Source organism: Strigops habroptila, chromosome 2, assembly GCF_004027225.2.
Source record: "Strigops habroptila isolate Jane chromosome 2, bStrHab1.2.pri, whole genome shotgun sequence".
NCBI lineage: Eukaryota > Metazoa > Chordata > Aves > Psittaciformes > Psittacidae > Strigops > Strigops habroptila.
In genome coordinates, this window is record NC_044278.2 from 99,454,446 (window position 1) to 99,480,365 (window position 25,920).

General features: G+C 37.1%; 1 protein-coding gene across 7 annotated transcripts in view; it reads right to left on the bottom strand.

Annotated features, from left to right (window-relative positions):
• Window positions 1-25,920, bottom strand: part of NBEA (neurobeachin) — a 508,722-nt gene that overhangs the window by 305,988 nt on the left and 176,814 nt on the right. For 3 of the 7 annotated variants that reach the window (XM_030475971.1, XM_030475970.1, XM_030475968.1), the window contains exons 25-30: window positions 20,701-20,724; window positions 18,071-18,251; window positions 16,873-17,003; window positions 15,437-15,544; window positions 13,623-13,791; window positions 12,150-12,245 (exon numbers count right to left, since the gene is read on the bottom strand). In XM_030475971.1, coding sequence (XP_030331831.1) covers window positions 12,150-12,245; window positions 13,623-13,791; window positions 15,437-15,544; window positions 16,873-17,003; window positions 18,071-18,251; window positions 20,701-20,724 — 709 coding nt within the window. The remainder of the gene's footprint in view (window positions 1-12,149; window positions 12,246-13,622; window positions 13,792-15,436; window positions 15,545-16,872; window positions 17,004-18,070; window positions 18,252-20,700; window positions 20,725-25,920) is intronic. The other 4 variants (XM_030475972.1, XM_030475969.1, XM_030475974.1 and 1 more) reach the window with 3 other exon arrangements.

Here is a 25,920-nt window from a genome sequence, read left to right on the forward strand (position 1 = left end):
ACAGAGAGGCTCTGAAATGGGAGAGAAAGGAGCAGGAGAGATTTATGGTGGGGAAATCAAGGTTGGGAAGTGATTGAAGAGGACAGAGCCCTTTTCACAGCTGGACACCTGTAAGCGCATGTCTTCTCTTTTTGTTCACTAGAAATTGTTTCTATTTGCTCAAATTCCTGAAAAGACTTATCATGCATTTCTGTCCCAGCAATCACTCCCGGACTGAGACAGGCACACAGGGCAGCTCCTTCTACTTTGACCAAAGAAAGAGTATTAAAAGAGCCACTTATGACAAACATAACTCTTGATCTGTTTGGGCAATGTCTTTAATCAATGTCTTAATTCTTCCTTACTAATCAAACCTCTTTCACCCAGTGCTTGATAGATATTTGTAACATTCGTCTGATCGATTAACTGGTTGCCAAACAAAATGTCAGCAGTTGTAAAAGAAAGCATTACCAAGGCACTAAAGACTTAAATTTAAGAAAATGGTAAGTTGTATTAAAGAAGTATCAACTTTAGAGTATAAAACCAGCCATTTACATTTGAAAAAAAAACAAACAAATAAGGAACATCATGTGAGTACTTTTTCTGGGTGAATTTCCCTAGGTTTTGCCAGTTTCTATTTTTTTATTTATTCTCTTTTTTGTATTTTTGCCATGTGTAAATTCAAAAACACATAATGAAAAAACAGATTAGTTAGCAGTTATCTGTGATAATGCCTGTGCTTCTGACCCATGCTGAGAAAGCTGATGGTTTTGTGATTAGACATTTCTTGCAAAAGAAATAAAAAAACCCAAAACTGGCACCTAGATTACAGCATCCAGCAAAAGATAACAGTGAAGCACAGAGTGTGTTCCACACATATGATGAAACTTATACCAAAAATGTTTCATATTAAGCACTAATTTGAAAAATCAGAAGTTTTAAAACATCTGTAATTTGTACAAATGAAAATAAGTATTGATGTTACATAAAAAAAAACCTTGCAACCTTTTACAACTGTTTCATGCTTATGTAATGACTGATCAATTAAAAATGAAACATATGTGCAAATCTTTCTTCTGATGCCTTAAGTACTTGATGAAGGGCAAGAATAGATCAAGATGTATTTATTGCTATCTCATGATCTTCAAATGCATGTCCTCTCAGAGGCAGTTGGAATAAGCAGCATATATTTCATCAGGAAAGCAGTATAATAATTTTAAGCAGCAGGCAGAAATTCAGTAGAATTTCAATTTTGATTCTCATTATCATCATCCATGTCTCTTACAACATTTCCCTGAGTTTCTTGAAAACATATGTATAACTAGATTTTGAGGAAGATTAAGCCATGAATTTTGTCAGAACTTTGTGGAGGCAAAGGACATTTTGTCAGGCAACAGAAATTAGTCCTTTAGGTCACTTTGCATAGCTAGACTGCTGCCCTTACTCAAAATACTAGTTTAAAAATGGGATGGAAATCTTTATGCTACTACATTAGGAATACAAACAACAGTGTAGCAATGTACGATACCCAGAGTACTGCATGCCTATGACACTGGAAAAACCTGATGCTTCACTTGTCTTCAAAGAAAAAGCTGTTTCTGCAACTTTTTAACATAGTTTGTTCTGTCAAGAAAAGAAATCAATAGCTTCCAGTCCATCCACAGCACATACCTTTAAGAAATCTGTTAATTTACAGTACTTTGGGAAATATACAGACAGTGATAGCAAGGGAGTTGAAAAGCCAATACAGTTTCAATAAAATGTTGCAATAAGCTACATACGGATTTTCTTTGCACAATATGTTATCAGGTGAATTGCACTGCTGCAATGTTTTAATTTCCGAAACACTCCTGAATAATGATAAGCAGAACCATCAATTTTCAACTAAAAATATCTTTCCGTTATCTGGTTAACATCAATTGTGTTCTCAATAATTAACAGGCTGACAGCTGAGTGCAAAAAAAGAGATTATTCACACTTTTCCACTGCTGGAGATGTGGAAGCACTGTTGAAAGAAACAATAGTTCGATAAACCTTCAAAGTAAGCAAAGATAGCTTCAATAATGACCGGAATTGAGAAAATTCATGTTAGACAATCCAGCCCACCTACTTCAAAATTGTGGCTGTAATTTGAAGAGGTTACTTGGTTTTACATGATAAGGCTGATTAGCAGCCATTATAGAATCATAGAATGGTTAGGATTGGAAAGGACCTTAAGATCATCTAGTTCCAACCCCCCTGCCATGGGCAGGGACGCCTCACACGAGACCATGTCACCCAAGGCTCTGTCCAACCTGGCCTTGAACACTGTCAGGGATGGAGCATTTACCACTTCTTTGGGCAACCTGTTCCAGTGCCTCACCACCCATACAGTAAAGAACTTCTTCCTTTCATGTAACCTGAACTTCCCCTGTTTAAGTTTATACCCACTACCCCCCAAATCCTGTTGCTACAGTCCCTGATGAAGGGTCCTTCTCCAGCATTCCTGTGGCCCCCCTTCAGATACTGGAAGGCTGCTATGAGGTCTCCACGCAGCCTTCTCTTCTCCAGGCTGAACAGCCCCAACTCTCTCAGACTGTTTTCATACAGGAGGTGCTCCAGCGCCCTTATCATCCTTGTGGCCTCCTCTGGACTTGCTCCAACAGCTCCATGTCCTTCTTATGTTGAGGAGACCAGAACTGCACACAGTACTGCAAGTGGGGTGTCTGCTCTCAGAGCAGAGTAGAAGGGCAGGATCACCTCCTTTGACCTGCTGGTCACGCTCCTTTTGATGCAGCCCAGGGTACGGTTGGCTTTCTGGACTGCGAGCGCACATTGCAGCCAGCTCATGTTCAGTTTCTCAGTGACCCATACCCTCAAGTCCTTCTCCACAGGGCTGCTCTGAATCTCTTCTCCACCCAACAGTGGAGAAGAGCAGTGCCCAGGATTGCCCCGACCCAGGTGTAGGACCTTGTACTTGGCTTGTTTGAACTTCATGAGGCTGGCACTGGCCCACCTCACAAGCATGTCATGGGCCCTTTGGATGGCATCCCTTCCCTCTAGCCTATCAACTGGACCACACAGCTTGGTGGCATCAGCAAACTTGCTGAGGGCGCACTCAATCCCACTGTCCATGTCACCGACAAAGATGCTGAACAGATAAGTCCTAACACTGACCCCTGAGGTTGGTCTCCACTTACTACCCCACTTAAAATCATAGAACAGTTAGAGTTGGAAAGGACCTGAAGATCATCTAGTTCCAGCCCCCTGCCATGGGGAGGGACACCTTGCACTAAACCATGTCGCCCAAGTGTCCAGCCTCACCTTGAACACTGCCAGGGATGGAGCATCCACAACCTCCCTGGGCAATTCATGCCAGTGCCTCACCACCCTCACTGTAAAGAACTTCTTCCTTATATCTAATCTAAACTTCCTCTGTTGAAGTTTGAACCCATTACCCCTTGTCCTACCACTACAGTCCCTAAGGAAGAGTCCCTCCCCAGCATCCTTGTAGACCCCCTTCAGATACTGGAAGGCTGCTATGAGGTCTCCACGCAGCCTTCTCTTCTCCAGGCTGAACAGCCCCAACTCTCTCAGCCTGTCTTCATACAGGAGGTGCTCCAGCCCTCTTATCATCCTCGTGGCCCTCCTCTGGACTCGCTCCAACAGCTCCATGTCCTTTTTATGTTGAGGACACCAGAACTGTGCACAATACTCCAAGTGAGGTCTCATGAGACCAGACTAGAGGGGCAGGATGACCTCCTTTGACCTGCTGGTCATGCTGCTTTTGATGCAACCCAGGATACGGTCGGCTTTCTGGGACGCGAGCACACACTGCCGGCTCATGTTAAGCTTCTCACCAACCAACACCCCCAAGTCCTTCTCTGCAGGGCTGCTCTGAATCTCTTCTCTGCCCAACCTGTAGCTGTGCCTGGGATTGCCCCAACCCAGGTGTAGGAACTTGCACTTGGCTTGGTTAAACTTCATAAGGTTGGCATCAGCCCACCTCACAAGCGTGTTAAGGGCCCTCTGGATGGCATCCCTTCCCTCCAGCGTATCAACCGAACCACACAGCTTGGTGTCGTCGGCAAACTTGCTGAGGGCGCACTCAATCCCACTGGCCACATCGCTGACAAAGATGTTGAACAGGACCGGTCCCAACACCGATCCCTGACGGATACCCCTCGTTACTGTTTTCCACTGGACATTGAGCCGTTTACCACAACTCTTTGCCTGCGGCCATCGAGCCAGTTCTTTACCCACCGAGTGGTCCATCTGTCAAATTGATGTCTCTCCAGTTTAGAGACAAGGATGTCGTACGGGACAGTGTCGAACGCTTTGCACAAGTCCAGGTAGATGATGTCAACTGCTCTGCCCCTGTCCATCAGTTCCATGACCACCTCATTGTTTTTCATGTGCCTTAGCATGTTTTCTAGGAGAATCTGCTCTAAGATTTTGCCAGGCACAGAGGTGAGGCTGACTGGTCTGTAGCTCCCTCGGTGTTCTATTTTCCCCTTCTTGAAAATGGGGGTTATGTTACCCTTCTTCCAGTCATCGGGAACTTCACCTGACTGCCATGATTTTTCAAATATGATGGACAGTGGCTCAGCAACTTCATTCGCCAGCTCCTTCAGGAGCTGCAGAGGGATTTCATCAGGTCCCATGGACTTGTGCATGTTCAGGTTCTTAAGATGATGTCGAACCTGATCCTCTTCTACAGTGGGCCTAAGGTCTTCATTCTCACAGTCCCTGCATCTGCCTTCCAAGACTTGGGCCATGTGGTCAGAGCACTTGCCGGTGAAGACTGAGGCAAAGAAGTCAGAGAACCTCAGCCTTCTCCAAATCCATGGTAGCCAGTTCTCTCGATAGCTTCTGGAGAGGGCCACATTATCCCTAGTCTGTCTTTTGTTTGCGATATACCCGTAGAAGCCCCTCCTGTTATCTTTCACATCCCTGGCCACACTCAATTCTAACTGGGCCTTAGCTTTCCTGACCTGATCCCTAGCTTCCTGGACAACGTCCCTGTATTCTTCCCAGGCCGCCTGTCCTCGCTTTCGCCTTCTTTATGCTTCCTTTTTCCTTCTGAGTTTTCTCAGCAGTGTCTTATCCATTCATGAAGGCCTCCTAGCCTTCTTGCCCATTTCCTTCTTGTCAGGGAACAATGCCTCTGAGCTTGCAGCAGGTGATCCTTGAACATCAACCAGCATTCTTGGGCCCCCTTGCCCTCAAGGGCTTTATCCCATGGAACCTTACTAAGCAGGTTCCTGAAGAGGCCAAAGTCTGCTCTCTTGAAGTCGAGGGCAGTGAGCTTGCTGTGTGCCCTTCTCACTGCCCTGAGGATCTCAAACTCCACCATCTTGTAATCACTGCAGCCAAAGGCTGCCCTGGAGTGTCACATTCCCAACCAGCCCCTCCCTGTTGGTGAGCATGAGGTCAAGCATGGCACCTCTCCTTGTTGGCTCCTCTATTACTTGCAAGAGGAAGTTGTCTTCCACACAATTGAGGAACCTCCTGGATTGCTTGTGCCGGGCCGTACCGTCCCTTCAACAGATATCGGGGTGGCTGAAGTCCTCCATGAGGAGAAGGGCCTGCTATTAACAGAAGATACCATGTTTCTCCATTTCGTCTGTGACTTATTCCAATAACAAGATAATCTGCTCTCAAAAGACATACTGATTACCCTCTACGTGATAAGAGAAAGGGCTACTCTCAATTTTTCAGTTTCAAATTCCAAGCCTTCCAGACATAACAGAGATATTTTCATACGAAATTTGAGAAAACATCCCTATCTTACCACAGAAATCAACCAAAATGAAAACATTACTTTCTAAGCTATTCCAATTGCTGCTATTCCAGAAATACAAATGTTAGCACTTTATGTTCAGTTCACAAGGCTAGTTCTTGGTGACTAGAAGTACAGACCACTAATGATGTCTTGACTTACACAATTTTATCTGAAAATGGCTGTGGGAACTGGCAAGTTCCACTGCTCAGAGGCACTTTCAGAATATGCCATTAGGTCAGAAGCTTTGTAAGAGTCTTGATAACCCTCCTACAAAACCCTAAACCTCCTGTGACATTAAGAATAATTTCATGTGTTTGCTTGCAAAATAAAATAGAAGCAGCTTCCATGGAAAGTAGCTTTGCTTACAGGGACTATGTTCATTCTTCTGAATTTGAAAAGAAGCTTTTCAAAGGACTTGATATCATCTGCCATCACCAGGAGTAGAGATTAAGCTTTAGTACTGCTTCCCTACTAAACGCAACACAGTTAGGATTTCTCACACACAATCTTTGTGGAAGATGCTGCTAAAGATGAAAGCCAAGGATTTTTATAAAGGGATTTACTAGTGCATCAGACTGCAAGGAATAGTTTACTTCGAGGATCTCAAGCACTCAGCAGGCAAAAAAGGAGACTGAAATACTTATAAGACAAAAAAGAACAAAACTGAAAATCCATACAATGAAACAAATAAAAAATATTTGATTCAAAATATTCAAAAATATTTTGAATCAAAATTCAAAAATACTTTACAATGAAGAAAGGAGCAGAGTAGTGGCACTGCACTCTTAGATAGGTAGAGAAGAAATAGGGGCTAATGTAGGGATAATGATATGCATTGCTCAGATTTATTAGATGTCAGATACAAAGGGAACATTCATGCCAATTATTACATTGGAGACATTGCATAAGTGTTTAGATGGATATATAGTTCCTACTTTCAAACCATATACATGGAGTACTCATAAAGAAGAATATATATCTATGAACATAGATGTAACAAATTATAGCTGTCTATGGGATGGGGATATTACTAAGGCACATAATGTCACTAGACTGCATTAAGTGTCTGAGATCAAAGAATTTCATGACAGCTTTTGTCATAAAGCAAGTTTTGGGTCTAGAAATCAGTTAAGCCTAGTCAAAGGAGCCAGGATTAATCTGACCAAAGCAGTGATCTACAATGACATCTACAGGGAATGGAAAAAGATTTCTAGTGCCCTATTTATCTCTCTTTTAAGCAAATCTCTAAAGCAGACCAGATGAGTTATACCCTAAATGTGCCCTAACTTCTCTCCACCTATTATAAAGGGAGACTAGGATGACTAGCTCAGACATTGATTCAGTACTGATATTTTCCAGAAAGTACAACTCACATATGACTGATGATTTCATGATAAAAACTGAAAATCTAGTACAGAGCTTTTGGTCATATTGCAGTGTCCTGGGTTCAGCTATAGCAGTAATTTTTCTCCTTCTTAGTAGCTGGTGCAGTGCTGTGTTTTCGACCTTCAGCCTGGGAACAACACTGGTAACAACGATGTTTTTAGTTGTTGCTAAGTAATGTTTACTCCGACCAAGGACTTTCTCAGTCTCATGCTCTGCCAGGGAGGACGGGAAGTCGGGACGAAGTAGAGACAGGACACCTGACCCAAACCAGCCACAGGGGTATTCCACACCACAGCACGTCATGCCCAGTATATAAACTGGGGGGAGTTAGCCGGAATGCGCAGATCGCTGCACAGGTCGGGCTGCGTATCAGTCGGCGGGTGGTGAGCAATTGTATTCTCTCCCCTTGTTATTCCCCTTATCATTATTATTATTGGTGGTAGCAATAGTGGTTTTGTATTATACCTTAGTTATGGGACTGTTCTTATCTCAACCCGTGGGATTTACATTCTTTCGATTCTCCTCCCCATCCTTCCAGGAGCAGGGAGAGGAAGAAGGTGGGCAGTGAGCGAGCAGCTGTGTGGTTCTGAGTTACCGGCTGGGCTTAAACCACGACATGTAGTCACAGAGATAGTGAGAATGATAAAGAATGTTTCTATCATTTTTGACTATTCAAGAGAAGACAACTCTCCCCTTCTGGCAAAGACATTTTTAATGCTATTCTCATCTTTACTATACCTCCATATTTTAATTACATTGAAGAACTTCTCTTCATTGCAGTCAGTCAAAGAAATCTGATGAACAAAAAGGTGTGTAGGCCAGGCAACTTTTTAGACCACTTGACAGGCTCTTGCATTTAAATAATTCTTGGTTTAAAGTCTCCATTTTGAAATCTTCATAAATGCAGAGAAATTGAGCCATTGGACATCTCAAAAGCCTAACTCATTCTAATTCTTTGTATTGTGAACAGAAAGAAGCAAGCCTGGCAATATTCACTTTTGTAGAACTGTGTTTTTCACGTCCTTCAGATCTAAGAGAATAGTTTTGATCTGCTATTTTCCTTGAGAGCGTGATAATAAATGGCTCCAATGGGTTAATACTGTATATGACCTAAACTGAAAAGAGAAGGAGCTTTCATTTAATTTTCAAAGTTCTGACTGAACACAGACTATTTTAGAAGCTGCAGACCCTTTAAAGTTATCAGAAACTAGTAGAAGAAACCCAAGCAAAAAAATTGACAAGGAGTAAATCTACAGATAGAGACACATTTTCCTTCTCCACATGGATCTGGCTAGAAAGAAAAATAAATACAGAAGTATAGAATGCCATAAAAAAATAAACATTTGTATTGTTAAATGGTAGTCATGGACACCATTGGTTTATTTTTTCCTTCCTGGGTGTGTCCCTTCTCCTTTAAGCACCATAAGATAACATACAGCTTGTGAATAATCTATTATTAACAGTAAAAGAAACATTAAATCCTTATTTTACCACCTACAAACATCTTTAAGTAAAAGTAGAATAAATTTCTCTGCAAAGCATATTTTAAAGTCTTTTATTTCAATACTATATTTTATTTGCATACAATATCATCAATAAACTAGGCAAGGGTCAACATTTTATACGATGAGAAGTGAAAAGTTTTATATTAAGTATAATGTTTAAAATTCTTATAACTTGCACTTGAAACCAGCTGTAGTTGCTCATAAGCAGTATACTCCAATCACATACTGCAATGTGCCTGAGACAAGCAGGGTTTCGCATAGACTTAAAATATATTTTAATTAAAGATACTGCCCCATGAAAAGGAAAAAAGGAAGCATCACTAAGATCAAAATAAGTATCTCACTTAAATACTGACAATATACCTACTCCTATCTTACCCGGCAAGTTTCCTGGTCAGATAATTAGATTCCATCTACTAAAAATAGACTGATTTTAAGCAGCCAATCCCTCTCTCTTAATTCCTAGAGATCTGTCCCAAAGAAATCTTGTACAGGTCTAACAATAATGTTACAATTTGCTGTAGTGAATTGGAACGACAAAGGACAAATCCTCTACATCCATTTAGTGTCATGTGGAATGAATAAATATAGAGACTTTACTTCCATGTAACAACTGAATTCTTATCCATTTTTTAATAAATAGGGTTTTGCTTTAAAATATGTATTTACTATTAAATGCTACACTAAACCTCTCTATAATATGTTAAAATACCTTAAAATTTAAAATAATATCCAAATATTAGATGCTCACTGCCAACATCTGAAAGCATGTCAGATCACTAAGAGGAAAGCAATTGGCTTAGCCACTGGAAAGAAAGACTCTTGAAATGAAAAAATAGGTTTTGAATTTTAGCCTTTTCTGTCAGTGTTGACAATTTTATTTCATTTCCTGCTAATGTTCAAAATGGAGGAACTGGGTTCAGAATATAAAAAGCAGAAAATATTTTCTTTTCTTACGGGTGAGACCTCATAGAGTTAAAACCTTGAAGGATGTGATGATATCAACAAATAAAATAAGCAGCTGCACATAACATTTCCTTTATTGAATAATTTGTTTCTAGAGCCAAAACACTTTTCTTTTGTATCCTGCTCACACTTTTACTATAGCTTTATTGAATTATTTTAAAAACAACCTGGACTTTACTTGAACTCAAGGTAAAACAAGTACTACCAACAACAGCATAGAAGACACAATTCTTAAAAAGTGCTTTATCTGAAATATTCTGCTGAGTTTGTATGGCTGCCTCCATTTCTTCTTAAACTTTTTTCTGCTTTCATTAGGTTTATTTTAGTTATATACTATATGTGGATAAGAAAAGCTATTTGGTTTTCCCCTTCGTTTGTCACTTATAACAAATACCAAGATTTGTACAAATGGCAATATAATCTAATTTATGTTGTATAATTTATTTTTCTTTTGTTGTATAATTTATTTTTCTTTTTTCTTTTATTATTCTTTTATTAGAAGCGTGACCAGCAGGTCGAAGGAGGTGATCCTGCCCCTCTACTCTGCTCTTGTGAGACCTCACTTGGAGCACTGTGCACAGTTCTGGTGTCCTCAACATAAAAAGGACGTGGAGCTGTTGGAGCGAGTCCAGAGGAGGGCCACGAGGATGATAAGAGGGCTGGAGCACCTCCTGTATGAAGACAGGCTGAGAAAGCTGGGGCTGTTCAGCCTGGAGAAGAGAAGGCTGCGTGGAGATCTCATAGCAGCCTTCCAGTATCTGAAGGGGGTCTACAAGGATGCTGGGGAGGGACTCTTCCGTAGGGACTGTAGTGGTAGGACAAGGGGTAATGGGTTCAAACTTAAACAGAGGAAGTCTAGATTAGATATAAGGAAGAAGTTCTTTACAGTGAGGGTGGTGAAGCACTGGAATGGGTTGCCCAGGGAGGTTGTGGATGCTCCATCCCTGGCGGTGTTCAAGGCGAGATTGGACAGAGCCTTGGGCCACATGGTTTAGGGCAAGGTGTCCCTGCCCATGGCAGGGGGTTGGAACTAGATGATCTTCAGGTCCTTTCCAACCCTTACTATTCTATGATTCTATGATTCTAAATTTAATAAAACTTAAAATGTCTTTGTATTTTGAGGCAGTCTAACCAATCCCAATTTTGTAGCAAAGGTGGTTAAAAATAAAATATCCTATGCCTGATACACAGAAACATGCTCTAAATGCACAAAAAAAAAAAAAAAAAAAAAAAAAGAACAGAAAAAAAAGAAAGAAAGAGGAAGCAGTATTTAATAAAATTTGAGGGGTTTATTCTATGGTACCACGTAGCACTGCAGTACTCTTCTGAACTAAGAGCAAATGAATTCTTTTTTTAATCAATGACGGATTAAATCATATAAATGCAACTATGTCACAACAAAGACTATTACATCCGCAAATTGAATGTTTTTGGGGTTTTTTTTTCTTTCTATGGCAGGCAATAGCCTTATTAATCAAAATCACAACCCGTCTTACTAATTGTAAGAGTTTAAAACAATTTATAATACACATACATGTGCACATCGAAGTTTAAGAAATGCCAGATTAACATAGTGAAAGTTTAAGATGGTGTAATGAGTATTTTAACGTAATGCTCCCAGAACAGCATATGATAAACATGTTTCATTATTACTAAAGCAGGAAGTTAACTATTTCTATTCTTTTAAACACGATGCAATTTTAAACCTCTTAAGCTTCTTATAAATGAGCCTTTTTACTCACTGAGATTTTTTCAAAAATATACCAAGAACATTTTAATCAGATTAAATTTTTAACCTATTTTACATTTCTGTGTTTGCAGTACAGTGCATGCAAATAAATGGGGCAATGTACATGCAAAGTTGGCTGAAGCTACATTTAGTTAACCTCCTCTTTCAAGGAATGACATCTGAAAAACACATTCCCTACACTATACAGTATCTATTAAAACAAACAAACAAACAAACAAACCAAATCAGGCCCAAAACATATAATAGTTGCTCTGGTCACAAAAGCAGTTTCCTTCAAGAAAAACACAGCACAGCACATTAACTAACAGGCATAAAATAAATCACAGTACATACAATATCAGAGGTTTACATACCATCAAGAAGGCAAGAAAAAAAACGAGAAAGGCAAAGAACAGGAAAAGATATAGGGAAAGGGAATACTACAAAAGTACTACATGCTTGTGGTATGCAATATTTTTAAAATAGGCCTGATTTATTTTTATGGACCTAATATTGTAGCAGAATAACCACAAACTAAAAGCATTAAAAATTTCTAGATTCATTCTCTCCTCTTTTCTGCCTTTTTTTTTTTTTTTCCCACATAATAAATAAAGTTAATAAATGGTAGTAAAAAGTGGGAAAGAGATTTCCTAGAGAAATGTAGGCAGGAAGTTAAAGTTTTAAAGGTATCGTCAGGTCTGATCTCCATGTAACCTGAGGCGTATGTTTATTTATCAACAATTACATCACAGTTAGTTCTTGAATTACATTACATTAAATAAGAACACCCAAACAGGTTAGGAGATGATGTTAATATTACCTTTGTAAAATGAGTGGGCAAAGCTCTGCTCAGGAATTAACTTGGCAAGGAATCCATGGTTCAAACTTGGGTGAGGGATAGATGGTATGACCACAACTGTGGAGAAAATCATGGAATCAAATGTGAGCCAGCTAGTAGTATTCATGTATGGCCTGGTCCACTGTGGATCCATGACAGATATCCTATCTCATTGAAACATGCAAATATGGTATTATCAACAAAAAAATGCACTTTTAAAGGAAGAAAACAAGTTCTGTATCAAGAGATAGGAAACAGCATACCTATTATTTGGGCACTTGAAGAGCAATATTCATGGGGAAAAAGAGACACAGATATATATATTTATATATATATACAAGCACAGAGGCAAGACAGTCGTGGCTGATACTGAAACCAGCAGTTTCTTAGTGCAGAACCATAACATATAACCAGGAAGGCACAAAAAATTATGATTTCTCATAACTGACAATGTTCATGTCGTATATTTAAAATGGAAAGCCTACAAGCCCAGGGACTTTAAAAATTATGTATAAGTAGTAAACGAAAACATCATGATGAATCAGAAAACAATGACTAAATATAAATATGACACAAATTAGAAGATAAATTCTATGAAGAATGAAAATTAGCAACTCCATAAATGAAGTAATCAAAGATCAATACGGGAAGAAAAACACACATAAAGAGCTTCACACACAAATTCAATTACTGTTCTCAGCTTGTTTAACATAGAAGGTACAGTTATAATCAATCCAACTAGACCTGAAAAAAACTTACTGAACTGTTTAAAACAAAGTGGGGTAAAGTTTGGATTCCTAATTTCTGGTGGGTTCTGACAGCTAACAGACTCCCTCCCTCTCAGGATGAAGAGCACATGCTAGTAAAAAACACTACTACTACTAAAAATCACGAACAGTTCAGTCAAAGAAAGCAACAGAAATGTTTCCTTTTTATTATATTGTTTCCATAGGCTTTTAAATGCAGGCACCAACACAGCAGGACTCCAAGAAAGTACTCAGTCCTCCACCAGTACCCTTTCACAAACCTCCTCACTCAAACAAAAGGAGTTCACATGGGCAAACAGCTGTTTGCTGTTTACACATTTCATGGCATAAAGTTAAAGGTATCTGTTTTTCCTAACAAATAACAGATTAAGGAAGCTGTGCTGATCAACTATCTTGTACTTTACAGCTTTAACTTCATCAGGCACCCTGCTTCTATTTAATTATTATCAAATTAAAGAAAAAAAGGCATTAAAAAGCACTATACAGATGAAAATTAGTTAAAGCCTATAAGCAAATAGACAGAATAACAGAAATCTGCCAATGTATGTTAAAGAACCAAATGATTATAGAGCAAGAAAGTAGCAAATATTTTCTTACTATGATCTTAAGCTACTCATTAAAAATATTTTGCAGTAAAATAATTACAGTTCTAATAAAATCAAATAACATTTGAAGAAAGCAAATGTACCTGTACTTGTTGGTGAATTTATTTCTTGTCTGATATTTCTACCTGCCTGGCTCCCAGACCTTGCAGTTTCTCGTTGTGGCTCTAGGATATCACGGTATTTGGAGACCATTAGAACGGAAATAAAGTAGACTACAGCCAAAGCTAAGAACTGAGCCTGTTTGCTATCATCCTGTGTTGGAGAAAAAGGAACAGATCTATAATATCAGACATTTCCATAGAATTTTCACACGACATCATCACAAGGCTTAATAAATAATACCTTTCTGAAATGTTGTACCTGTTAGTATAGTAGCAAATGGATTATGTAGAAGATTTAATGGATTTTCAGTGGGGTACTATGACACAGAATATATTAAGTACTGAATTTTACAGGTAATTTGGCAACTCAAAAATCTCTGGGACTGTGGAGTCAATGGGATTTTCAGAACAGAGGCCTGACTCTGCTCTGAGAGTTCTTTCAAGGATTCCCAACTGCAAGGCCAACTGACTTTGGCTGCCCCAAGGATGAGTCTCTGAAAGCTCCTGCCACAAGAAGGTAAGGGGTACTACTGCTGAGAGAGAAAATAAAGCTCACTGATGCAAAAAGCAGGATGTAAAAGCAGGAAGGATATGACCATTGTTTTTCTTCCAGCAATAAATCCCAGCTCCTACATTCTGACTTCTCCCTGAACAGGACTGTCAGCAGCAATCCTAGTTTTCCTGGACTCTGATTTAAGTAAATGTCAGGACCAAAACAACTTTGCTTTCTTCTTTTCTTCCAACCCCAGTCTGCTGTTCTATGTAAACTATGGCTTAGATATCATCCTCATTGAGCTTAAGTTGCTGTAGTTCAACTGAAAAGCATTTTATTATTATTATGGTGTAAAACCCAACACGGTAGAATTAAGACTCCAGCCTCTCTCTACTCCTACAGTGGTTTCACCTTGTCTCAATTCCACAAGTATGCATTTTCTGTTAGAAATCCACTGCTTGCTTTCCATGTTTTCTGGGTGTTATTTAATTTGGCTGCATGTCTTTGCAATTATTAAAATAACAAGAAATCCTCTTAGTAACTTCTTTCATAGAAATGCCAAAAACAGTATTTCCCCTATTCCCTTCTCCTCTAGTTAAGAAAAGAGTAGGTGACAGATCTCCACCCAAATTCAACCCTGCCTTTTTAAGGTCATCCTGACAGATGGCTTTTTTTGTGTCACATTCTATCTTTTTGTTTTCAAATCTACTTCTAACTTCAGGTTTTTAATTCAATACACTCATACTTAGGTTGGAGAAGTTTAAACATAACATATGTACTTGCATATATATAATAACAATCCTTATTGTACTATTTTCAAAACCAAACACATTGTGGTGCAATTTTATGCTAAAAACAGTTGCAGAAAAATCTGAAAAACATTTTAAAATATATTTATATATGTACATGTATGTTTAGCAGAAGTAAAAATTGCCTTTCTAAATCAATTTGCTGCACTTCTGTAATACATATAATAATTCTTCCTCCTACCCTGGTTGGACAAATAGCTGACACCTTTAGTAATACAGTTTTAATCAACATAGGTCATAACCGGTTTATTCTGTTTGTGATTATTTGGCTAATATAAAGTCTGACCGTTAACTACTAATCTCAAATAGCTTACCAGTATGATTTTGAAGTGCAGAAAGTGGCTGGTAGTTACAAAGCCACAAGCAGATGGTTTGCAGATAATATATGAAGTGCAACACAGGAAGGATATTTTTAATTCTGGGACAATCAAAATCTCTTTCAAAATATAAGTGATGATTTTGCAGAAGAAAGGATTACAGCACATATTACTCACCACATCACGAAAAACAACTGCTCGTAGACGATTAATATCAACATCCTGAAGAAGCCTATCTGGGTCTTTTATAGGAGAAAGATTGCCAGGGACATTTTCAAGGGGAGTCTAAAAATAAAAAGTAGTGAGATTTAGCTCCTCCACAAATATAAAATCATTTCTGTTAGGACCTTAATTTGACACCTTTTTTTAGATACTGCATCAATCTTAGATGCTTTTTTACTACCAATATACTTCCAACATAATACTCAGACAAGGGTTCTAGAAACAAAGCAATGTTTTGTATTATTGTCTTAATACTAACTATTTAGATATAAATTGTTACTTCTTTCCAGTACCTCAGAACAACTGTATCTCTTCCCAGAGTTTAGATAATAATTTGCACACAAAAGGTTATTTCAGACTACAGTTGTTTCATAGCAGTACAATAAATTATTTCTAATACGTGTGTTAAATTTAAAACCAATGAGCATATTTTTAAAAATCAGTTTATGTTCATTTTACCGAGAATTATTACAAACTACTTGCAGAATAACTGCTATTACTATGAAAGTATAGAGTAGTATGCTTCCTTTAAAAAATGACGATGTATTACAAACAAGGCCTGAACACCTAGAAGTCTCCTTATGCTGATTTGCTTTGCACTGAATATGATAACTTGGAAAAATGTAATGTTTTTAGTGAGATTTAATGAAATAATATTGTGAAAAGAGCTGAACTGGTAAATGCTATCTGAAAAAGTCTTTAGAGAAGACAAAAACCTAAACTTAGTAATGAAAGTATAGTAGCAAAAAAAGGGAAACCTTTACATGATACAAAGTATTGTACTTTAGGCATGGACTGTGCTAAATTCTGTGAGATTTTAACTTTAGGACTCTCAAAGTCTTAAAGTAGTACACAAGGTTTGGGGTTTTTTTTGTGTTTGGTTTTGGTTTTTTGGTTTTGGGGGTTTTTTTGTAAAAAAGATTAACAATGAATTAAAGAAACTGGAAGAACTAAGCTGTAATTGAATATTAGACAAGTTTAATTCGTCAAATCAGACAGAAAATAGTGATGTCTAATATGCATGTAAAGGTCTGTTGAAGTTACCAGGACTGAGATATTCCACCAATGAAGATGCGATTGCAGGATTTCATCAAGACTGCAAGATTAAAAAAGTTATGCAGGTATATATGACAAATGTGAGTAATGGGACTTACTCTTTGAAGTAGACCATGCGAGAGTGCAAAAGCTGTTTGAAATTGTTTCGGTCATACTACTGCATTAATGTTTTCTTCATTCGAACAAACTCCCTCACATACTTTTACTTTAAACTAGTTAACAGCAAAAACCCAAGCTTTTGCCAATATTTGAGAAGGCAGTTACAATTATTTTCTGATCCTATAAAGCAGTGGTACAGACGTGTCGCTCCTGCTGGTAACTGTAGACTGGGTTACCTTGGTTGCTGCTGCTGCAGTTACACCCTGAAGGGCATCCTGAGTCTTACTGCTGACTAATGACATCTTGTTGACTCTCTCTCTCTGCCTCTGCCGGCATTCTAAGCAGTTTCTCACAGCCACACAACAAACTGAAAAGTTATGGAAATGCAACACATTAGAATATTTTCCATTATTATATTAATAACTTCAATTAGCAGTCTGTACATCTAGTTTGATATGTCAATAATCATGTCCAAATAGCAAGTGCAACATAGTTCTCACATTAGACTCTGTCAGTACTAAATAAAGCATTATGACTTACTCATTCCATTCTTTAGTTGAACAACTGTTTTATATAACTGTTATATCACTGTATTAAAATTTGAAAATCATTAGTCCTTGAACTGCAGCTCTTGTATGCTACTGATCAGTTATTAACAGTTAAAATCTGAAAGTAATTACATACAGCTAGAATAGAAAAAAATAGTAGAATTTGAAGAAAATTGATCACTGAGAATAAACTACAAGTTTTATACTAGAAGCAATACAATTATCACTGACATAATAAGTGGTATGAATAATAACAGGACTGATTACAAAAATTATTTATCATTTGAGAGATGAAAAAGTATATGGGATGTCACATTAGGAAAACAACATTACGCCAGATGACAGTCAAAATGTAATGTTCACAAGGATAAAGAGATACAGTTTGCATAGAATAGTTTGAATTATTCATAAATTTTTAAATTTCCTAAATTAATTGTAACAGTATATAGCAAAAAATAAATACTGAAGAGAGATGCCAGACTGTTGCAACATATATTAAGGACTACAGGGTTTGCACATGCATCCTATGCTTTTAGTCTTGCATAGACTACAAGTAGTCTTCCAAAACCATGGAGAATTGGATAAGGAAACCTGCAGCATGCAGGTAGCAAAACAGTTTTAAGAAAAAAAAAAATCTGTATTTATTAACTTAATTTTTTTACTCCCCCAAAACATAAGAAAGAACAATTTCAAACACATCATTTTAACTTCTTCTTGTGCCTAAACTGAATTAAGTTTAAAACTGTATCAAATCAATAATAACCGAGATTTTTATTTTATCATATCATAGTCAGTACAAGTCCTTTCCTACACATGTCACTATCTGATTCATCTGTAGCTCATTGATCTGTAAGTAATTATTTAATACATACTTCTGCTGACTTACCAAGCCTTAGGCACTGTCGCATTAGTCCTCCAGAAGACATGTTTTTTTCAGCTTCGATCTCACTAAAATTTAGAGAACTGGCAAATACTAGTACATCAACCATTGCCATCAGACGGCTGAGAAAAGTTACTGCTGTCTCTGCTGACATTCCTTGTGTCACTTCAATATTTTCCAATTCAGTCTTTAAAAGGAGAAAATTGAATTAAACAGTTTGAACACAACTGAAATATAAAGACAGCACACACACACACAAATCTAAATTGTTATGGTTACTGACAAATACATTGAAAAGTTATTTTAAAATCTCTTACTGTTACCATTAACACAAACCAGGAGTCAAAGTAAGACAGCATGAAGAGCAAGAAAATTTACATTTACATGCTTTAATAGATGATTAAAAGTGTAATATAAATGAGAAAGTTATTAGCAATTACATAAAGACAAAGTGTGGCCAGATAGTAAAACAATTCATGACATATAAAGGTGCAATGTACTCTTACATTTTTCCATAGGCTAAGCAAACTGCCGGGTAACGTGAAAGTAATTACTGTTTGTATAGCTTCTACATTCCTTTAGATAAACAAGTAAATGTGAGGAGTGGAGTGGAAAAAATCAGATAGTTTTGCCCTGTTTCAATGAATTGATTCTCCCTGGGAATGCTTATACATATAGGAACCTGACAGATTCCAATTCTCCTGGAGATAAGAAAAGAGTACGCTTACTCCCTCATGACAGCAACGAGAGGAAGTAAAAATGTGACAAGTTATAAGATGTACAGCTCATGTTTGCCAGAGAAAGGCCATTTCTTTCCTAATTTAGTGTTGGACTTTCCTTGATGGGAATCCTCAGAAAAATGCTGAATGAAGCCCATATTTCTGAAATCTAAAAAGGGATTACGTTTTTCTCAAAAAATATACTTAAATGCCCTGAGTCATGTTTTCAAATGCATTCAGGTATCTAACAGTACCGATAAATGAGGAAACAATAAGTTTCATTAAAAAAATAAATATCTGTTTAAACACTTTTACCTCTGGAGGCAGGCAAAATTGAAAACGGGATTTAATACTTGAGTGTGTCCACATTTATATGCCTGAATACTGCTTTTAAAATGGTTTACAGATGGCTGATTCTTATTGACTGTCGCAAAATTTCAGACCACAGGGCTTTTCTGAACAGAGAGTTCAGTCTCTTCCAAAAGTATTATTTTCAACGTGTTTATTTTATTCATTTGCTTAGAAGTATCTATTAAAAAAAAAATCAAAATCTCTTTCATGCTGTTAAGGCTGTTTCCTTCTGAAGAAAAAGAAATACAGAAAAAAAAAATCCTTAATTTCCATACTTCTAAAAAATCAGTATCCTCACTCATGAGCCGCTTTTTAGAACGGTTTCCACACAAAATTATAAAGGTGTAAACTGTGCCAAACAGTATTAAGGAAACAACTGTTTTGAAAGATGAAGGATATAATTTGGCATGTGTCACCACCATGATAGATACCAACTCATTTAATTTCTCTTAAGGATGTAACAAGTCAGTTACATGAGATTTGGGAAAGGCTGTCATCTGTCTGATCTGCCCAGTAACATCAGTAAAACGGTAAAATGAAAACGCTCAGAAGAATGATTTCCAGCCTATCTTCTTTAGCCAGGTGTCCCCTGATTAGTGTGTACTGTGTTCCTACCTTTTGGAAAAATCAGTTGCTGGCTTTTTAGAACATCATTTTTGAAAGCACTCATCCAAAGAAAATAGATTTGCAAAAATCTATAGCCATAACAGTCTGCTAGAAAAACTCATAGGTGGTTATACAAACTTGAACTTTGAACTCACGCTAGAAATAACATCAGGCTTCCTAGCAGCCAACTGACTGCCTGCTGTTGATTTTTCTCAAGTTCCAACTGTATCGCATCAATCATAGTCTTAAACCTTCTCAGAATACTGTCTTTTTTTTTTTTTTTTGCATGTTATATATAATAAATTCATTTTTTTTATAAAACTTTAGTGTATTCTACCAAGATTTTTGTAACCTCTGAATTGGGAAAAAACTCACACCTTTTTTCCCCCACCCCCAATCTCCCTAGAATTTTGCTGCATGGAAGAAAAAAAGAATACTGAAAGTTTTCTTACAGCAAAACTTACTTACCATCAGTTCTACCTGTTAAATACAGCACATTGATATTCTACTAACATTTAAAATAAACACCATTGTTATCAAGCTGCTTTCAGGTATTAGCAGTATTTTAGATAGGTGTAGCTCAAAAACTCTTTAAAAAGTGGACCAATCACCATTTCATGACTACTTAGCATACTTTAAGATCATGCTTAACATGTCTCCTCTACAATAAACACGTTCAGGGCCTAAAGAGTTTTTCCATTTACAACCACATTTACAACTTCATTTACCTCATGGACCTGCCTACATTCAGTCTGCAGCTAATAATAAGCATCATACTTAACAATGCATTAAGTTACTCAAGGGACACAGGTTAGGAAAAGTTAATGATTACACCCAATATATTCCTATTCACATCCTACTATATGATATAGGAAAATAATACTAATAGTAGTTAAAAAGCCAAAATATTAAATGATCAAAAATAAGGTATTTTTGAGAAACCAAAAAACTGAAACTTACAGCAGCAATACTAACCTTAGAACCCTGGACATGCAACAGACAAAACAGACAACAGATCACAACAATAAAAGAAAAAGAAAATTATTTAAGTTAACTAAAAATACCATGTAAAATTGAAACAAATTAGTATATTGGAATCATAAATTTGTTTAATTTATAATTAGAACAGCAAAACATTTCAGCTCAGCATGAACATTTGAAAATAAAGACTTCTAAGAGACAGCTATGCACAAGGAAAACTGTAAATCTTGTATTATTACGGAGTTCCTGTAAACAGTGATTCTTCCAAACCAATGTACATCTTTTATATAGTATATAGAGCAATTTTATGAAGCAATGTAAATCAAAGTAATGTTTTCACTGATTACATAGAAATAAAATGAGTGTTTTACAACAAGCCATTCAACTGTAATGTAATAAAGCAGTTAATACTTGTATGAGGAGGCAAATATGTTTAAAATGCTTTGACAAAACAAATATAAATCACAAAAAGCAAACTGGTTCTTCATGCACAATGCTCCTTCCTTGAAGCAACACAAGATAGCTCATTATATATATTATCATACTTGGGTGCAATTTCTTCAATCTAAACCAAGATCATACTGCATATCTGAATGCTTCTGAATCACAGAAATACAACAAAAGATTCACTAAGCCCCTGAGACTGAGTTAGTCTTCGAATTCCAGTGTTTACAACTGAACAGCTGTTTCAATTTTTATGTTTAGTTTTAGGGAGAAGCACCTTCTCTCTTATCACAGGATAAGAGAGATTGGAACTAACCCTCAAGTTTTCAGTAATTATATTTTAAAAAGAGAAAGAAACTGAACTTTCAAGAATATATCAGTAGTTTTGTAATTTAAATAGTGGAAAAATGTAATCTAACCGAAAAAAAACCAAGCTGAAACAAACTGCTTTCCTTTTGGAATAGAAAATACTATGTTCAACCAATTTTTAAATGTGTCTTCCTCTTCTGTAGCTGGATGCATCTCAAGAATTAACCTGTGGCTATTATCTCTTGATTATTCGCTGACAGGTTTTACATTGTTGGGTCACTGTTGTTTCTTGGAATTGTTATGGGTCACACAGCACCTCTGACATCACGAGTCATGAACATGATAATGCTACCAATATATACAGGACATACAGAAATGTATCTCAGAATGGCTTTTAATCCACATAACTAACAAGGCCATTTTTAAATGTTTAATCGAGCTTTATAGACAGCTGTTCAAATAATCCCAGCAGCCCTCAGATCACAATTTGAGAGCTGCTGTTATAAATGCTCCAAGTAAGAATTAGAATTGTAGACTTCAAAGAATAAGCAGAAAAACAAATTGCAAGGAGTCTGGAAATTTACTCTCAATTGTCACATCTATTTTAACTCCTCAAATTTCTTTTGCCTTAATGTCCTCAAGTCCTTGACACATCTGCTATCCTTGTAGTAAGCAATGATTACTTCAAATTCCTAGCTTGTTCACAAAGTGCTTTATCTGAAAATCAGCTACTATTAACGGAAAGCATCTTCTGCAAACCTTTTTCCTAACAGCTCCCGAAATACGTGTTTTTCAGATTTGCACAGCGTCTTAAAAATGTCTTCCTCACAGCTGTAATTAAAAAAAAAAATGCCTCAAAGACCTCCCCCACAGAAAGGAAAAAAGGAAATCAGTATTTTGTATTTTACGACCTCTCTATAACATTAGCAGAATTACTTAATATCCCCAATTTAATAAGATGACATCAGAATCAACACAGGAACACATCCCATCTTATACTGTAAACCAACAAAAACTGGTTATATTTTTTTTGTTAATATTTGCTTCAATTTCAAATTGTTTCAAACATATAATTGACAATCCTTTAAAAATGCACAGATCCTGAGACAGGGTAGCATAGAACTGAAATCAATGGAAATATTAAAATGTGGGAATAGATTCGTGTGAATCACAGTAAAATTTCCAATGTATTCCATACAAACATATAATCTTCACTGTACTCAAGTCACTCACAGATTTGTGAGTGGTTTGTTTTCACACATAATGCATTTTCCCCTTTCATTTTACTATTCAAATTTAAAGTATCCTGTTCACAGCATTGTTCAGACCATCCTAGTCTGGATTTAAAAAAGCAAGGTGAAATACAGACATCTATTATAAGAACTCAACAGTGAGGTAATTCAGTAATTAGGATTGCCTGTTTTACAGCAGATAAGGGATCATGGAGTAATCTTCCACCCTGCCCAGAAGAATTGCCATTTCACTCCAAATCCTAACCATGCGAAGGAAGACATCTTTTTGAAATGGGAGATTCCCCAAACATTCATCTTTTTAAAGAAACTGTGACAATAGTGCTTTTACAGCAGGGGAGGGAATAAAATACAGAATGTGTTGGAAAAAAATAAAAAACCAACTCTGTAATTCCTCTGATATTCTGAAAATTATTTTGCTAAATTTGGTTCTTTTCTGCATATAGCCTTATTTAATTCAAGCATTCAATAGTCAGCATCTATTCTACTAATGAGAAATAGGCAAAATGCCTTTAAAAAATGAGAGACAATAGGACATATGTAACAACAACCAACTCTATAGCAGATTGTTGAGAAGAGAGTTTTGTAACAGACATTTAGGACTGCTTAAGAATGAGCAGCTCAGGATGAAGCCTTGCTTGAACTCTGACATACTGAAGTCAAGGAACTGTGCATAGGTAGGGCTATGACATCGACACAGGAACCATGTGTTTCTATCTGTCATCTTCTCCGTTAGAAAACAGATAAGCTACCTTGTAAAAAAGAGGCTGGATTCAGCTCCCGGTTAACAATCATTGCAGTTTGTGGACGCTACAAACATCTGGCTGACCAGCCACTGGATGTCCAGTACCTCAGAGATAGCTGAATCATTTGCTTCTGTTGAATAGATCGCCACCGGCTAGTAATCTAGTCCACATGTAAGTACTCCTAGCGGATACATAAATTTACCATAATCTCTTCCTGAATTCCATCCTGTTCTGTCATACTGAAATTAAAGGGTGGAATGACTTTTATCGGCTGTTCTATAGCCTCTTTGCTCTTACATTTCATTATTCCAGACCGAAAAGTAAATTAATTTTTAGAAGTAGATGTAAATACATGTTCTATGCCATAAATACACATTAGGAGGAAACAAGTAAGAACTACTGCTATAAAATTTCAATATGGGCCCAAAAGGCCTTCAGTGGGGTTTGGAACTAGATGATCTTAAGGTCCTTTCTAACCCTAACTATTCTATGATTCTATGAAAACGAGCTCATTCTTGTTGATAAACTAAATATATGTATCCTATAGGATCTATAAAATGTGAGGGTTTCAACACTGCAGAAAAGCTCCACAGAATAAAGATAATGGAGGATCAGAAGCTTCCAACACCAGAAACTAGACAAGATTAAGACTCTACAGATTCATACAGGCAAACCAGGAGATATGACTCAAGCCTACAAAGTCATAAATGATATGGAGATGAATGAAGAGAAAATTAACCACCCCTTTTAGAGCATAAACAGTAAGGCACATAGTAACTATATATTTAAGCAGGCATAAAAAAATGAAGAAGTGCTTCAAAGGTTATATAATTACTTTGTCAGACTCAATGCCATATGGTATTATGGATGTTAAAAGCATAATAGCTTCAAAAAAGATTAGATGAAGTCTATAAGGACAAATTCCCCAGTAGTTATTAAACATGACAGCCTGGACACCCTTTCTAGCTCTTAAAATCCTAAATGCTGAAATGAAGTATCATTAGAGCAATCAATATGCTTGCTCAGAGTTCTGTATTTTGATGTAAGCTGCAAAAAGTCACTGTTGGAGGCAGAAGGTTAGAGGCTAAACCAGCCGGGCCCTTGGGCTGACCCAGCAAGGCAGCTTATGTAACTTGTGAACAGCTTGCTTTTGTAAGCATAGCACAGTAACTCCTTGACTGGACTTCTACCATGCCCAGTTTAGATGACAGAATCACAAAATTACACAGAATCACAGCACAGTTGTGGTCGGAAGGGATTCATGAGTTGCAACACAAAATTTGGACTTGTGGAAAGAAACCATTCATGAATGTAATTAGTTAAAACACAGCAGGTTCTATCTGAAAATGGTGGAGTCTCTATCCTTGGAGATACTCAAAAGCCATCTGAACACAGTACTGGACAACTGGCTGTAGGCGGCCCTTCCTGAGCAGAGAGGGTGGACCAGATGACCTCCAGAGATCTCTTTCCAGCTTCAAACATTCTATGATTCTGTGATTCTTTGAATTGGTAAGGGAGAAAGCGTATTAGCAATTTCCTCTCTTGAGAGTTACTCTGACAGAAGAGTGACACTAGAAGGCCTGCCATGTTTTTATGCAGTGGAGACGTCATATAAATATCCCAGTTTCAGACCTTTTTTCCAATTAGTAGCTCTTGGAAGAAGGAGAGTGAGACAGTCTTTTGTAACTGATTGGAAGCCCTGGACTACTTTGCCCTTTCAAGACTGAGAAGAAATATATTCCTAACAGCAGTCCATCCACTTTCTCCATAGCAGTTCAAGGATGCAAAAGTATTAGAAGTCTGACAATCAATACAAAACTTCATTCATCATATGATGGATATTCAGAAGTGGTCTGATGCCCAACAGAGCATCTGATCCCTTCATAACTGTGATTCAGAACAATATTGAGGGAGAGTACCTTCTCTAAGAAGAATGACATGCTGGGCTTTTTGTATCTGAAACAGTGAATAAATTCACTTTCCTGCTAATGTTTATGGATGGGCAATGATGAAAACAGGCATGGAGATGAACGGGAGGGAAGAAGCTCTCTACTAGGTGGAAGTGATTATGAAATCACCATCTAAATGGTAGCAGTTATTTCCAGGTGAAGGAAATCTGTGATTTTATCAATTACTTCTCTCCACCCTCCCTGTACCATTGGGACAGAATTAAGCTTTTTTTTTTTTTTTTTTTTTTTTTTTTTAATTTCACAGAGTAGGATTAATTCAGTTTGAAGCCAGCTACTGATCTTTTAGTAAATTAATTTATTTCACAATCTATTTTTATTTTATTATCCTAAACAGATGGCAAAATCAAGCATTTAAGTAATACACACAGTCCCCATGTAGTGGAGAAATGCATGCATAATACTCAAATTTGAAAATGTAGTCTTCTGTATCAACACATGAAAATCAATGCTGTTGTAGCAATGCAGTATCAACACACAATA